This window comes from Phascolarctos cinereus, unplaced genomic scaffold (assembly GCF_003287225.1).
Source record: "Phascolarctos cinereus isolate Bilbo 61053 unplaced genomic scaffold, phaCin_HiC Scaffold_1;HRSCAF=81, whole genome shotgun sequence".
Taxonomy (NCBI): Eukaryota; Metazoa; Chordata; class Mammalia; order Diprotodontia; family Phascolarctidae; genus Phascolarctos; species Phascolarctos cinereus.
The window spans coordinates 84,502,093-84,519,868 of NW_027555514.1; the positions used below are offsets into that span (position 1 = coordinate 84,502,093).

At 34.0% G+C, this 17,776-nt stretch overlaps 1 protein-coding gene across 4 annotated transcripts in view; it reads left to right on the forward strand.

Moving 5' to 3' along the window:
- Positions 1 to 17,776, forward strand: part of LMBR1 (limb development membrane protein 1) — a 189,195-nt gene that overhangs the window by 82,996 nt on the left and 88,423 nt on the right. For all 4 annotated transcript variants that reach the window (XM_078152605.1, XM_021009600.2, XM_021009601.2 and 1 more), the window contains one exon: positions 6,186 to 6,289. In XM_078152605.1, coding sequence (XP_078008731.1) covers positions 6,186 to 6,289 — 104 coding nt within the window. The remainder of the gene's footprint in view (positions 1 to 6,185; positions 6,290 to 17,776) is intronic.

A 17,776-nucleotide genomic window follows, 5' to 3' on the forward strand; every position in this document is an offset into this window, starting at 1 on the left:
TAGGCAAACAAGTCTCTCAGCAGGATCAGATAAGAGCTATAGACAAGAGTAGTCTGTAGGGCTCTGTTCTGAAGGCTTCTAGATAAAGCCCAGGGATGGTCAAATAAACCTAATTTACCCAGTGGCCATGCCCATAAATGAATGAATGAATGTATAAATAAATGCTTGTTTGTTACAGGGATTTCTTTTTTAAAATTGGGTATCAATATTGATGCAACAAAAGGGAGGCTATCAAAACATCTTTAGAAATTCGCAGAAGAGAATAAAAGAGAGTTCAGAAGGAAACACAGGACAGTTTAAAAGTATGAAATTGATTATGTATTTTTAGGAAACAAGTGAAATGAAAGGATTCAGTATTTCACATACAGTCCTTTTTTGTGTTCTGCTATGAATGAAAGAAAATAACATACATGCACTTGTTTCCACACCAGTCATCTCAGATTCATCTTTATGCTTTTACACAGACTGCTGTCTTTTAAAGAGATCCTAGGTTCTTCTTACGGACAACCAGGTGGTTATTTGCCAACTTGAGAGCTTAGCCACTGCATAAGATATGACACCATTATATCTTGTTGGAACTGAACTTTGTTTAAACAAAGATATATGAAGTGAAAAATGATAAGCAAATAAACATTCAAATTTAGTTATTACCAGTACCTTCTAGAATCAAATAGAAATTATTTTTAGTTTACCTGTGTCATAAATGCCTTCTGTTGGCACAGATGATTCAGATTTTGTTGTTAAGTTTTCTGGCTCAGATTTAATTATTGGCTAATCTAGCTAGTAAGATATCACTTATGCCACTTTTCTATAATATGGACAACTGCAGAAGGCAACATTATGTAGTGGGAAAAATGGTAAAAGATTTGGCAATCAAGAAATAGCACATTTTATTTTTATTTGTGAAAAGAGTATGAATTTTCTGGCCTTTAAGCTTGTGCAGATGGCTTATAATCATTACATATCCTTAGATCATTTGATACCTGTTGTTGTAGTTTTTGGTGACTCCCAAGAAGTTATAGCATGCATAGCAGTTACACCCCAGTGAAACTGTCATGGCAGATGGGTTAAACCGAGTTGAGGATAACTGACAGGCCTCAAACCCTTTGTTGAGGTAGAGGGAGGTCTACTCCAAACATGTGAAGACTTCCCCTGGTGAAATGAGTGGATGAGAACAATTTGTTCCAATGTCCAGGAAGGTGGCTGAAGCAGGCACTTGCAGCTTGAAGACACAGAGGTCATCTACTATATCCAAAGCCTTTTGACTTGCCACTGGACTTTGATGACACTGGAAGAGAGAGTGAAGCTAATGACTTTGTGCAACTCTGCCTCACGCAAATCCAATTCATGCAAAAGTCAGCATGTTACCTGTGATGTTATTGGTCCTCTTTGAAAATGAAGGATGGACAACAGCAACAACTCTTAGCTTTATGGTTGTAGGCTGTAGCTAGGGGTGGGAACCTGCGGCCCTCTTGGTCCTCAAATGTGGTCCTTTCATCGAGTCCAAACTTCACAGAATAAATCCTTTTATTAATTCCAAGGGCCACACTTGAAGACCTAGAGAGTCACACGTGGCCTTGAGGCCACAGGTTCCCCACCCTTGCTAGACTATCTAGACCAGCTCCCTCATTTTACAGATGAGGAAATTGAGACCAAAGGAAGTTAAATGACATACCCAAGGTCATATCAGTAGTAAATGTCAGGGGAGAGATTTGACTCCAAAGTCAATTCTTTGACTCCAGAACCAATGTTCTTTTTCATTTACCTAGTTCTTTATGTGGAAAGGACCTCTTTCCTATACCTTCCTGTATGCTTATTTTCCTTCCTCACCTCTGCACAATTTAAGAATATATTTTGTAATTCAAATGGATTTTTCTAATTTGGCCATAGTTTCAGTATAGTGACAATTTAATCTTATAATTTCAGTTTAAGGCATTTTAAATTTGCCATTACCTTGATGATTCTCCTCCAACAAGGTTTCTTCCATACTCAGATATCTCATAAATGTGAATGCAGTGATGCAGATTGCAGCTTATTCATGCCTGTTCATCCTGTGTACTGTGTTTGCAAATATATAAAATCCTGTTTTCTATAAATGAGTGGGGTTAAAAAGAGAGCTATAATCTGCGTCCCATCAAGTCAGAGTGTATAAAAACCCATTTCCTGGCGTACCAAAAATTCATAGTTTATTGCCATCTACACATCACTTATCTGCCTTACATATTTCACCAACCTCAGCTAACTTGAACAGAGTTGAGAACCAAAAAAGTCCCCTGAGTTGTCAGAGTAAAAGTCACCCAAAGTCTGTAAACCAAAGTTTAGGAACTTTACTCATAGGAGAGGCCCTTGCTTAGAAATCATTTTGTACAAAATTCTAACTGTACAAAATTTGAATGAACTTAATTGTTAGGTTGTCTAGATCATATTGTGTATTGGAAGCAGCAAGGTGTTAAGTTGGTAAATAGAGAGGGGTTATTCATTTATCAAGCACGTACTGTGTTTTAGACACGAGCTAAGGACTTTACAAATATTAATCTTATTTGATTCTCACAGAAATTCTGTGAGGAAAAGGAATGTGTTGCTAAAGGTAGGTACAATAATAGCTTTATAGTGAGGAAAGGGATAGAGAAGTCATAAAGAAGTGGATGCAACTCAAAAAAAGTTATTTAGTATAGGAGATATAGTATAGTATAGGAGGGCTGTATGAGGTGTTGAGGGAGGACCAAGACCTCTGGCGTGGGCTCCGTTGAACCATTTTCAGGGCTGCTCATCCAACTTTTGTTGTCCACGTGCCACTCAACTCTTACCTTTGGCTCTAAGAAGCTGTAGCACGAGCAGCATCCACATCCTGGTAGAACTGTCTTGGCGGACAGGATAAAGCAGGTTGAGGGCGACTGATGGGCCTCAGTTGATGAATTGGGGGGGAGGTTTAAGCAAGTGAGGACTTCTCCCAGAGGAACGGGTGAGTGAGAACAGTGTCTGTGTAGGCTGAAGCAGGTGTTGTGGAGTGTTTAGAGCTTGGTCAGACAGACATCAGAGATGTCAATGTCATCCGCTGTATCTGGGGCCACTGTCAGCTGTGCTGACTTTTGTCTTGCCACCAGACTGTGATGACTCTGAAGAGAGAGTGAAGCTGATAACTTCGTACAACTCTGCCTCGCTTGTATCCAACTCATGCATAAATCAAGACATGACCTGTAATGTTATAGGTCCTTTTTGAAATGAAGAAAAATAATAGACTCAGTTTAGTAGAGGGACAGACAGCCCTAAGCAATTTAATTGGCCCTGAGCATAGCATAGAATAATAATGGCTGTATGTCCAAACCTGTGTTATTATTATTTATAAAAAAGATATTCCGTATATTTAAGAAGGCAATGACATAATGCATATATATATATATATATATATATATATATATATATATATATATAGGCAATTGGGGTTAAGTGACTTGCCCAAGGTCACACAGCTAGTAAGTGTCAAGTGTTTGGTCTGAGGCAGATTTGAACTCAGGTCCTCCTGACTTCAGGGCCGGTGTTCTATACACTGTGCCACCTAGCTGCGTCCGTCATAATGCATTTTTAAAAGTAAAATTTAGGGATGCCTTTTGTTTATCATTTGCATAGTTTTCCCCAGTACCCCTTCCTTGCCTCTCCCAGAGAGCCATCCCATATAACAAATAGTGTTTTTGTTTTTGTTTTTGCTTTTAGGCAGTTGGGGTTAAGTGACTTGCCCAGGGTCACACAGCTAGTAAGTGTCAAGTGTTTGGTCTGAGGCGGATTTGAACTCAGGTCCTCCTGACTTCAAGGCCGGTGTTCTATCCACTACGCCACCTAGCTGCCCCACAGATAGTGTTTTTTAAAGACAAAAAAAGAAAAAGAGGAAAAACTTCAGTAACACTGATCCATACATTGACAAAGTCTGAAAACATGTGCAAATATGCAACACCTGTGGACCTCCTGCCTTTTAAAAGAGTGGGTTGGGAGTGTCCTCTTAGATCTCTTTTATTTTGTGTGTGATCTTTATAGTTTTGCTCTACTTTTGATTTTTTTTTATGATCTTTCCATTTATATTAATGCATGTTGTTTTCTTGACTTTGCTTACTTTGCTTTCCATCAGTTCATGTAGATCTTTCCATGTTTCTCTATTTATTGCATTAATTATTTCTTATAACACATTAATATTCCATCACATTCGTGTGCCACAGTTTGTTTAGTCATTCTCCAATCAGGGAGTTTCTACTTTGTTTCCAATTCTTTGCTATCACAAAAAGTGATACTTTCTGTACTTTGCTGTATATGAGAACTTCTTATCAGTGGCTCCTTAGGGTATAAGTGTAATATTAGAATGGTCGAATGTATGGACAGTTTAGTCATTTTATTTGCATAATTCCAAATTATTTTCTAAAACAGTTGTACCTTTTTACAGCTCTAACAATAAGAATGTGTATCTATCATCCTATTGTCCCTCTGACATTGACTATTGCCCTTTTTTTGTCATTTTTGCCATTTTGCAAATGTGAGGTGAAACCTATGGGTTATTTTGATTTGTATTTCTCTTATTAGTGATTTGGGGCATTATTTCATATGATTGTTAACACTTTGCACTTTTTCCATGGACAGCTGTTTATATCCTTTGGCTTCTTGGGTAATGGCTATTTGTCTTTTTTGTTAATTGCTTATATATTTTGGATATCAAAACTTATGAAAGAAATTTGATACATTTTACTGCTTCCCTTCTTATCCTGGGTGGATATATACATATTTTTGAAAAATTTCCATTAAAGTGGTCAAAACAGAAGGTTTAGCTGTTTGAAGGATATATCAGTGCTTTGTGCAGCTATGCATTGTTGTGGAAAGAGCGTTGAACTTGGAGTTGAGACCTAGATTCAACTATTATCTCTGCCATTTACTTGCAGTATAATCTTAAATTTTATCAGCTTTTGCTTCCTCATCTGTAAAAACAAGGAAGATAATACTTGCATTACCCTATTTTACAGGTTTGTGAGTGCTATTAAAATGTGAATATTATTACGTAGAAACTTAATGTAAGTGAAATAGTTTATTCCTTGAAGATAATGGATAAATTATATCTATGCTTACCTGATGATACCTATTTAGATTTTCCTAGAAATATAATAATATAATAACCATTTTGGTTAACATTTATTTAAAATTGTTGCAAAATGATTTGCCCTAATAAGCCAAATATTTTGGTTAACTGAAAGTTTTACATATAGCACATTTGGGTCACCAAATTTTAAAAAATTATGTTATAGTAAAATACACTTAATATTAAAACTCTGCTTTGATACTTGGCTTGGTCTAAAAGCTTATTGATAGAGATATTCCTTACAGTGATTCAAATTGTAGCCTATCCACATGCCACTGAAGTATTAACAAGTTTCTCATTTATCACTTTCTCAAGTATGCATTTTAAAATTTCTTTATTAAAAAGAAAAGTTTTGTACTGTAGATGTTCTTTTTTGTTATCATAAATTTCTTTTGCTTAGTGAAAATTTGTTAGGCCTAGTTTTCAGTAATATTAAAGAATAAATTCTTTGAACCAGATTGATATTCCTTTAATGTAATCAGTTTTGGTATTTCTTAAATGATACATGTGCAATGTGGTGTTTTTGTGATACTTGATTTTGGTGTTTATTGTCATCATTCTGTTGTAGGCAGTACCTTTATATGACCTAAAACTACTGTGTGCTTTAAAATTGAATGGATTTTGTTGGTAACATTGGTAAATGTATTTCAAATATTATTTTTAGCCAATTTCACTGTCATATGTACATGAATTATTTCAGAATTGCATCTTTCTGAATGGATACCCTTCCTTTTATCATTTGAGATTGATGGTTGAGAGAATTTAAATGTACACTTGTGATTTTTTTTATTTTGATTGTTTTGTTTTCAATAGCTTGTGTCTTCAGGTGTCTGCTCACATTTGTTGCATGTTGAATCTGCTTTCACCTTTAGGGTACGGTGAATGATGAGTATCTGTGTGCTCACTGTCCCCAGTGGACAAAATGATTTAATACATTTATGGAATTATGTCACTACAAGGATACTTTTGTTGCTAAATTGAGCAAGTGAAGCTATTGTTTATTCTCTTAACATTTTTATAATAAACCTTTAAAATAATTTTTTCCCTCTTTTTTCCCTCCATTCTTTTTTAGGTTTATGGAATCTTGCTTCTCTCTTTTCCAACCTTTGTTTGTTTGTGTTGATGCCTTTTGCCTTTTTCTTTCTGGAATCAGAGGGTTTTGCTGGGCTGAAGAAGGTAAATATTACTTATATTTCTAGACTATATTAAGAAAATAAATCTCAAATTATATTAGAAAACTTTTTAACAACTTCAGTTTGTTTTATGTTCATAGAGAAAATGAATTTTAGGATTTGCTATCATTAGTATTTTAATGTATCTGAAAATTTGTCATTTCTTTTGTTCATATGAAATAAAAAGATCTGTTAGTTTTTTTAATTTCCAGCTCAGTAGTTTTATAATTATTTAAAATATCTATTATAAATTAAATTGTTTTGAAGATTGCATATTTGTCCAAATTAAGTTAAAATACATACATTAATACATCATAAAGAGTATGTTTTAAGAATTGACCTGTAAAATCGAATAAAGAGTGATAAAGTGCTGTAATTCTTATTAAGTTGGAGATTTTTACTCATGTTTGAGGTAAAGCAGGAGAATTAGAATTGAGTGAGTGGGAAAACTGATTCCCCCAAATCCTCTTTTAAAAATTATCATTAAGAATTCACAAATATTCAGGAATTGAATTTTCTTTTTGTGCCAAATCTTATAAGGAAAATAGCTTATATTTATAACCTATAAAATCATCTAATGTTATTGAGTATATCAAAGATGTAGATAGTTGTGAGCTTGTGCTTTTACATTAAATGAATAAGTATAGGAGTAAATTGACACAGTGATTCTTTAGATGAATGATTAAGTACAGAAGTAAATTGGCACAATGATTTCTGTCATATTTAGTGGTAAAAATGGCCTGGATTAAAATCCTAGCTTTCTCTCATAATGATATCTTTGTGATCTTAAACAAGTCACTTCATTTGTCTCTTTGCTCTAACATACTATGACTCAGTGAGATACAGATATCATTGTTGTCTGTGCTTTGAGAATCTAGCTAACTCCTCCTTATACTGTAGTCATAGGCTTTATGGTTACCCTAGGTTACTGTCTTCAATTTCGATTTTTTTTTTTAGGTGGTGGTGGTGGTTTTATTTAGTTCACTGTTTACAAATTTTAACTTAATCACATTTTATCACTGAAAATTTAAGGTTGGTTTATATGATAAATTAGTTCAGGTAATTTTGGAGTTTTCCTATCATTATTCCTAGTTATATAGCTAGGTTGAGTTACCATTTTTTCAGTTAACAACTATTTCCCTTTTGAGTTATTTATTTTAGTTAACTTGCTTTGGCAATCACTGTAATCACCATAGAATTTGAAATTTGGAATTGCTTCAGTGATACTGTCTGGAGAGGTGGAATAAATTGAGAAAAATAATTTTTTGCTTTTAATATAGAATACATTATGGCTTTTTTTGGGGTGAAGTTATCTCTTGATATAGACCTTCCTGTTTATGACCCTTACTTGGCTACTACAATCTAACTTCTCTTCAGTACTTAAAGGATTTGTGCTTTGCTTGTTTTGGGTATTTTTCTCCACTGGGCCAGTTTCAAGGCCTCAGCAATTGAATGGATGATGTTTGAGGCTTGATATCATGAAGAGTTCATGATGCTCTGTGGCCAGCCTGCTTGTGAACCTCTCTCACGTTGTCTAGTTTGGAAGCCTGTCTGGTTTTTAAGCTGTGGTCAAGCTTGCAGTGAAGTGGAAAATTCTTCAAGACATTGAGACTGTCTATACACAGCATGCTGTGGCATGGGGATGAGGGCTTTACTAAAAAGGAACAAAGGAGCTGGAAGTACTTAAGTTTTAGGTTGAGATAAAAAGGAAATGGGTCATATATGACATGAATAAAAGGAACTGAACCTAAAAAATGTTAGTTTCTCATGAGAGTCAGAAGATAACAGTGGTTTTCAGTAAGTAATTAGAAATTTTGTATTTCTGTGTTAGAAAATTATTAACCTGAGATGATTAATACATGTTTTATGTGTATATCATGAAGATATTTTGGGACTGGTATGGAGTTCTAGCATTAAATGTTAGTGGATTGAGTTTATTTTATTTTTCAACTGACAAGCATTTATTTTTTTTCCCTTCTCCCACCCCAATTAAAAAAAACAACCCAAATCCCTATAATAAATATTCATAGTTAAACAAAACAAATTCCCACCTTCCCATTTCCAAAAATGTAAGTCTCATCCTGAATCTTGAATCCATCACCTCTCTGTCAGGAGATGAGTAACATGCTTTATCTTCAGTTCTCTGGAATCATTATTGGTCATTGTAGTTCTCAAGTCCTTAAGTTATGACTTTCCAGGGTATCACTATTGATTATTCAGATTCAGTTCTTGTACTCAATCTGATGCTTAACCAGTTTTCTGAACTCTTCTGATAATGCCTTAGTAACCTCAAAACTTAGAAATGGTTAAAACTGGTACAGGCTTGAATGACTTCTTTTAGAATTAGAAGTAATGAGAAGTTGGCTATTAAGTATGAGTTCATGTAGTTCAGTGTTATTCATATCAAGATACATGTATAGAAATCATGTAATACATATAAACTCCAAGAATTTGATCAACAATTTATTGTTGAAAACTTGTGGTTACTAAATTCATTAATTACAAAATACGCATAATAATAGCACCCACCTCAGAGTTGTTGTGAGGATCAGATGAGACGAAACACGTAGAGAATTCTGTAAACCTTAAAGCACTTATATAAATGCTGGTGGTTATTATATTAATAATAATACTAGCATATTTATGTAGTAAATTATGTTTACAGATTATTTTCACATATTCTGTCGTGTTTGATTCTTGCAAGAACAATATGAGATAGACAGTTTAAGTCTTATCTCCATTTTTATAGAACAGGAAGCTAGGGCTCAGTGTCAAGGATTTGCCAGTGGCTGAGTGGTAAAGCTCAGATTAGATAAAGGGGCAGAGCCTAGATTTAGATGCAGGTTTTCTAGCTTCAAGTCCGGTGTGCTTTCTTCTGTACTCAAAATTGTTATCCCACCATTTTATATTTAGGATACTTGCTTTTTCATCATTTTCTATCATTTGCTCTTACGTTTATCTTTGTCTCTCCTGTTAGAACATAAGCCCCTCTCACAAGTAGAGATTGTGTAATTTATAGTATTTGTATCCCCAGCACCTAGCACACAATAGGAGCATAAATAAATTCTTGTTGATTGATGAAGGCTATTGAGTTGAAGAGAAGATAAGCAGTCATGGTTGCACAGTTACGAAGGAGTACAGTCACAGTTGTAGCCAGTATCTTCTGCTTTCTATTTCTCTTTCCACTGTACCACAATGTCCCTCCTTGTTATAATGAACTGACATTTTTTGAGGACTTGCCCACCATGATCGTGGCACATAGAAGGGACATAGAGAGTCTGTTTTTGACTCAAGGCTTAATAGAAGGTATACACATTGCAGTTTTTAGCAATAAGATATAGACTTGCACCAAATAAGGCAACTTTGTAGTTGGGAAAATTTTCCAGGCCATGTACAATTTTTTGCATTTCGTATTACCTAATAAAATTCATCCATTTGTTTGTACCTACTAAACATTATAAGTTAATTACAGGCATTATATGCTTAGCCTGTATAGGTGAACTATTGGTTGGTTGTTGTCCTTTATTCTTGAAGAGGACCAAAATGACATCACTGTGTTAGAGTCAAGTTATGACTTGACGTCCAACTGTGGTTGATTAGACCGATACGAGTTCAGAATGCTCTACCACAGGTTGGGTGCAAATAGTCCATGTGAACATTTGGGTAGATTCTCTAAATTTGTGCATTTTGTGTTTCTTCTGAGCTACTTCAATTCTGCTTTGCTCGTAGAGCACAGATGTGCCATGCTGGGTGATCCTGGGCCAGTGTCTCCTATGTCACATAATTGATTGCAAAGTTCTTAAGAGAGAGACCTTGAGAGTGTCCTAATTATCCCTTCTTCTGACCACCATGTGAGCACTTATCTGTGTGAATTCTCTGTAAAATAGTCTTTTTGGCAGGCGTGTGTTTGGGATTCGAATAGTGTGGCAAGTCCATCAGAGTTTCACTCTCTGTAGAGTTTGAATGCTTAGCAGTTTAGTTCAAGAAAAGGCAGTGCTATGTTTTGAATCTTTCTCATAACATTTCAGTACTTTGAAAGGATTATTCTTTCTAGGTGATAAATCATAGAGATTTCACTTTTGTAAGTTCCAAATTGCATTTCATTTGGAGAGATTATTCATTGTGCTTATTATTATAGGTTGAATTAAAACCAGAGTCCAAGAGGTGAATAGCTATTATTAATGAATTTTTTCCCATTTTGTTATCTTTGCTTCATTGAGTTTAATTCTGTGATTAGCTATTTTTAAGACTGGTAGTATTGATAGATACTGAAAGCTAATAGCAATATTTATATTAAAGTTTGATATATTGTTATTTAGTTTTTATATAAATTTTATTTTGTGATGAATAATTTTAAGTATGAAATTTGAAGTTTGAAATAGCTTATCACAGCATAACCATATGCTACAGAAACTTTTGTTTGGTATCTTTTCTCATTATATTAAATATGAATTGAATGTGTAGATTAAAAAGCATGTGTTCTTTCATTTTTATAAGACTAGATAGGTTAGTTGGAAGTATATAGAAAAGTAGAAGTTTCTTTTTATTGTATTATATCCCCACTGTTGTAAGAATTAACAACTGCATGAACTATAATCATCTTAGTTAAGTGACATATTTTATAAAAGATCAGTTGTCTTTTTATCATTTTTACAATGTTTCTGTCTTTAGTTTTCATTACATTTGATTATTGGATATTTGTAGGGCTTCCTAGTATTTTGGTGGATGACAAATGAATTTAAGTGAAAAAGTCATTGCAAGGAAGAAGTATGAAAGAGTGAATGGAGCTTTCTTTAAAAAATTTTGATGTAGTTATTTCAGTACTATTTTATCCTATGATCAGTTTCTATACATCCACACACACATCCAGAAAGTAAATAAATGAGGTATAATTAGTTACTAATAATGTTAAAAATGGTGCTAGTATGTTGCCCCATCAAATAATTAGGCATTTGAAGTTAGGAACTAATTTTGAATTCTGTTATGTTTCATATAACATTGAGCAATTAATGAATTTACTCTCCATATTTAAAAGCTTATGATAGTGAATTTAGACCCAAGCATTTGGAAGATAATATATTTTTAATTTTCAGATTGGTATATATAGTAAAAGAATCAACCACAGGCCTATGTGGGCATATATACAAAATGCTATGTGTATCTACAAAATAGATTATATGGGCGATACAATAAAATATCTGCATGCCTATAACACCTTGCCCATAGTTTAACATGAACAAATAGACTACTACTTAAGCTTATTGAGTTCTTGAGTTATTTTTCTTGAAATGGCTATTTCAAAGTTATTTTGTTTGTTTAATGAAAGAGAAGCATCAGACTATAATAAAATTATCCATGTGAAATAAATATTGAATAGTTGAATTATAATCTTAGCATAGAAAATTAAAGTGGCTTGGTATCTTGTTTCTTGAATGAGTATAAATTATGACTTGGGAAGTATTTAACTAAAGGCATGGTATGTTTTAAAATATTCACATTACTCAGTTTTAAAATGACCCAATGATAGTTGAAAGAATCACTAGCATTTTATATTTAAACCTGTATATGTGAAGTACATGGACAAAAGCTGTACCATGTCTTGAATCTTTCTCATAACATACTTCATTACTTCCAAGGCATTCATCTGTTAAGATGAGAAGTTATAGGGATTTAATTTGCATGAGTTCTAAATTGTACTTTACCTGGAGATGTTATTCTTTTTTGCTTATAGGCTGAGTTAAAACCAGAATTCAGTAGATGAATGATTGCTCCTAATACATCTCATTCCCATTTGGTTATCATTGCTTGCTTCTTTAAGTTTAATGCCATGATTAGCTATAGGCATGTTAACTGTTTAAAAGTATTAGTATAGGTGGCTAGCATATCAAACAGAAACTCCTCCCCCCAATTTTCTTAAATTCCAAAATGTATTGGATAGATTTTGTAATGTTTAATTTCCATAACGGCATTGAAAGGAGGTGGTTAGTTATGTTGTTAGGAAACTAAATCAGTGGGTTAGGTAGAATCATTTGATTAATATCAAACCTATAATAGGGCTAAGTCAGATTTCCTTTTCTCCCCCCCCCCTTTGACCACCCTCCTAGTACTATTTTACTGTTCTTGAGTTTCTGGTGTATTCTCTAAATGGCATATGGCCCCACCATACTTCTATTGATTCCCCTGGGCAACCGTTTTAAAAACAGCTCCTTGCATATTGCGCTGATGCGGAAATTGGCTACTCACCATGGGCGGATGCAGTGCTTGAATTGAAAATCAAACTAAGCGCAATTCTCTGCTTAGTTTTTAATTAAACGACTATGCTAATTCAAACAGGACATATTAGGCCTGGGGGGTTAACTATGTCTTTTTTAAAAGGCTAAATTAAATGGCCTTTCTTCTCTCTTCTTACTACTGTGTATGTTTCCATTTTATTGCTACCATCTCTTTCACGTTACCTTGTAATCCTAAGAATTAAGAAAATATAAAGAGTATTGATAAAAAACATATAGATTTTTAGTAAATAAGCAGAATTCAGTTTATGTACTTCATGTACATGTACTTCATATATTCTCTGGATTTTTATGTGCTTATATATATCATATTAAATTCTGTATCTGAGCTCAAATTTACATCTTGTTCCTATCTTAATTTATTCACTTTGGGAGAATGGTTCTATTTCCCAGTTTTGTGGGCTTTTTTTTTTTTGTTTTTGATTTTGGTTCTGGTACTTTCCTTTAGTCTTTGATATTGATTCTAATCCTACAAACTCCCTGAGCCCAAAGGTTAGGCAAGAATTTGCCAACAGAACTGACGTCCAGGGACCAGCTGTTTAATTCTCCCTTCCTTTAATACTACCTGTATTCATATTGGAATGTGTTCTCTTAATCATAATGAACTCTGAATTTGAAGCCATGAACACAGACTAGTGTTTTTCGTAATGGAAAGTAGAAATGTGATTACTGCATGTTGTGCTTGTTTAAAGTATTATTTCAGCCCCTTATTTTGAATTTAAAATATCTAGAAGAAATGAATGTTAGCTTTTTTTTTTTAACACTTGATAGCAACATAAATCTAAGAATAGATTGATAAATCAAAATATTTTGCAGGAGTATTTACATAGTACCTTTACCTTTATGCTTATCTTTGTATTTGAAGTAACAGCATAAACTTTAACGTAAACGACAGCAACATCCTGACCAATTATCCAAATTATCCAGACATCCCAAAATGTTCAGAGCACAACACAGAGTCTTTAGGATTAAGAGGTTAACTCCAATAACTTCAAAAGAAGTGCTTGATAATAAAAGCAAATAGTACAAAAATTTGAGGTAACTTCCTTGCTTAATTAATTAGGTGAACCAGGTGGAAGCGAAGAGGCCTGTGCTGGTGCTTAGAATGTCTATAAAGCTGAGCAACATGACAGCACAATAGAGGAGGAACAAAGATCGTTTTAATATGTTTCTATCCTGTGTCACAGTTTGAAATTGTCCTGGTTTATGTCCCTTTTGGCAAACTTACATAAAAGTGACCCTGTACTGTATTTTATGACCAGATGACTTTTTTTTTTCCAGTGGCTAATTTGTATCAGGCCTCCATCTTAAAGAGACACAGAAATGAGTAGGAAGTCCAAGCCTGTTTGTCTCATTGAGTTTTCATTGCATTCTTTCATTATTTTTGCTCGTTTTTGCCACTGATCATCCATAAATTGTTGGAAATGAGTGATTAAGGAAGTGCTGCTTAGTGTTAGTTGCACATGCACATACTTGGTATGGTTTTGGTGGGTGAGAGGAAATCACATACAAAAAGGAAAACTCCTGCTGGGAACCTTTCAAGGAAATTTAACTTACATAATGTTTTGATCATGGTGTTTATTACAGAAAATAGAGTAATATTTCACCAGCTATTGTTATGTGTTAATTCAGTCTTCTCTTCACCTTCAAGAAAGACCTTATTCAGGAATTTGCTATAAGAGAATGTAAAAAACAAAAACAAAACAAAACCCCAAAATTGCAAACTGGTTTCCTGCTCTCCCTTCCCCCACCCTGATTAAAAAGGATGAGAATCTTGTAGTGCCCTTTTGCTGAATTTTCTTTTGGTATTCCCATTCTACTGTAATAAAAAGCTGTTTGTAAATAGACCTTTTTAAAGGGCTGAAACTTAGAATATTGATTTTCTGATTAAAGTAGCCTAGAATCATTTGTAAAAAAGAGTGCTTAGTTAATTTAATTTATTTAACAATCTTAAAAATTTTTTTATAAGTGGGCTCTTAATAATAAGAATTTAATACCCAATTCTTATCTTATTCAGGTTTTTTTTTGCTACCATTATTAATGAAACAAAGTACCCTTTAGGAAACAATGTTCAGATACTCAAAACTTCTTTAAAAAAGCTTGAATGGTATCTGTGATTATTATTAAGCATTTTCACATTGTTTTTGCAAAATTTTTTGAAAAATTATCAAAACATGTTAAGGAATATTAATCAGATTTAGCTCTTACTTCATATAAATGTTTTATCATGACATATTCTCCCTTTATAAAAAAAAAGAGACTTTAAAAGTTAAGGATGGAGTCTCTCATTTATGTGTCTGTGTTTATATACCAATTATTTAATGTCATATAATACACACCAGAAAAATACATATACAGTCTCTTTTTGTGTATAATATTGAAACAGCATTATGACTGATAAGTGTGAAACTGAAACAAAATGTTTAAGAAAAAAGAATTTGTTCACATATATTTATGACATGTTTTAATATAGGTATTATGTTAAATAGGTAACTAAGCCTTAACATTTATTTTATGTGATTAGAATAATGATGCCATTATTTAGGCATCTACATTAAAATAGAAAGGTATCAATTTTGTAGGGTGTGAGCAAAAAACAATTTTGTTATTAATTAAACTCACTGGCTACAATAGGCCAGTGTTCATGAAGCAATTAAAATAGAAATTATTACTACCTTTCAGATCCTAATTCCCTAAATTGGAAAAAAAATTGGTGGGGGTGAATTTTATTTGAAACCAAAATTGAATGTCACATTTAATGGTGGCTTGAGAACTTCTGTTCAAATTAGGATGCCCACGGGCCTATGTGAGTAGGACTCACCAAATAGGCTAGAGTTTGGATTGTTAAAATCTTAAGTTTATTTGGCATTTAAGCTCATATTTATTTGCCTATAAAATCATTCATTCATCATGAACTTCAACTTTAATGCTCTGATCTCCATGAAATGTTTACCAGTATATAACAGAGTCATGCTACATTATATTACAACCCATTTACTCATTCCATTAGTAACCAGAGACAAAGGTTGTTTAATCAGAGACATCAAAGGCGACAGGGTTGTTTGGTAGTTTTGACTTGAGCTAACATTTTAGAGTGAGATATGAGAAACCCTTTTTCAAAACTCAGACCATTAAAAATTCAACTACTTAAAAATTTATTAGTTTACACACTTTCTTTTAGAAAAGAGAATTTATTTACAAGAAGGACAAATTCTGTTGTTCCAAGGGGTAAGGGGTAGAGATAAAAAAAGTTGTAATAGGACAACTGATATATATATATATATATATATATATATATATATATATATATATATATATATATATATATATACATACATATATATATATGAGAGGGGGTCAGTAAGTATAAGATCTTTGAAAAAGGGAAATATACATAATTTATTGCATTCAAATTACTGCACATCCTTACTCTAAATAAATTTGTGGTACTCAGTTTCTATAGTGTAAACTTGGCAGTACTTTTGTTGATGCTTCTAGAACAAAGTATTTCAAAGTTATATTTACTGTTTGCCTTCTTGACTGACCCTTGTATGTCAGGTTTATATTTTAATCCTTATAGGATCTGTGTTTTCATTAGTGGGAGTACTCCTTCCACTGAAGCAGATTGAAACCTCTCTGTTGATTAGTACTCTTCTACTCAGAAGTTGGCTATGGCTGAAAGTTCATAACTCAGGAGCCAATTTGGTGATAAGCTTTTGTAACTGTAGACAGGTTCTCTAACAATATTGTGCTGCCAAGCAAAAGCAAAAATCTTTCCATCTTGGTAAAACTATAAGAGCCTTAAATGCACCTTAGCAAACACTTGACTGACTTGCCAGGCAATGTGATGTGGGGGCCAAGGGCTACATTAGTTTATACTTATTTACTAAATCTTATGAGAAGGATGGTGAAATTTTATGAGCAGGATTGCTTGACAAGATAATGAGAAACAGTGAAGGGCAAAAGCAGCTTAAAGAAAGTTTTGCTAGAAACCCAACTAGGCAAAGTCATCTTGAGGGCATTTAGGGATGAAATTGGAACAAGGATAAATGCATGAACAATGGAAAAGATTTGCAAAAATTTTATAACAAACCTTTTCTGTCATCAAGGACAGTGGAACCACCTTACCTGGACTACATTACATTCACAGATACGCTAACAGAGGAGTTAGACCTGGCATTGAAAAGAACAAAGATTAGAAAAGCAGCTGAATTAGATTAAATGTACACAGAATAGGTCTATACTGGAGTTGACATTAAAAAGGGGAAAAGATAGTAGTGTAGAAAAAACACAAGAACTTATTCTCTCTCTCTCTCTCTCTCTCTCTCTCTCTCACACACACACACACACACACACACACACACACACACACACAGACAACCGAAGGAACATTTTATTAACATCTAGAGCTTCTAAACTGAAGAGTCTAGAACAGGGGTTCTTAATCTGAGCTTTGTGTACTTTAAAAATGTATTCTGCTAACTCTATTTTAATATAACTGGTTTCCTTTGTAATCCGATATATTTTTGTGAATTTAAAAACATGATTCTGAGAAAGAGTCCATAGGCTTCATTGTGTATGGGCTCAGCCAGAGTCCTACAACACAAAAAAGGTTAAAAACCCCTGGTGTAGAGAATATAAGATGCCACTGTTCTTATAGTTTATTGACTCAAAAAGACATTGATTCCACAGAATAAAATGCAATAGGGATCAGAGTCCTGAGAGTGGCAAGACCCATCAAGACAATCATTGTTCCCACTTCAAGTGCAGCCTTTCCTAGCCATCAACCAGGAGGGAGGTGGTTTCTGTGGTAAAGGAGCCAGTCATTCCCACCAACCACTAACCAACTACCATCCACATAGCAGGCATGCCAGCTTAGCTGGGGCAGTGGGACTCCCGAGGGACTGACAGGAAACAGCATATGTTAAGCATGTTGAACCACCACCATCACCACCACCACCACTACCTTGGCCACCATCTCCTATTGGATCCTGTTGGAGACAGACTAGGACCATGAGCCAAAAGCAGTGCCTCCTCAAACTGGACCTGTTTCTAGCTAAACCTCCACTGTCATTATTGTGGGGAGATATGATTGTGGAGAAGGGGCCCACTTCCACACCAGTAATAACGACTAACTGCTTATCAACTGTGACCAACAGTAAAATGAACACAAGAGCTCCTTCTGCTCCCCTCTGCCAGCC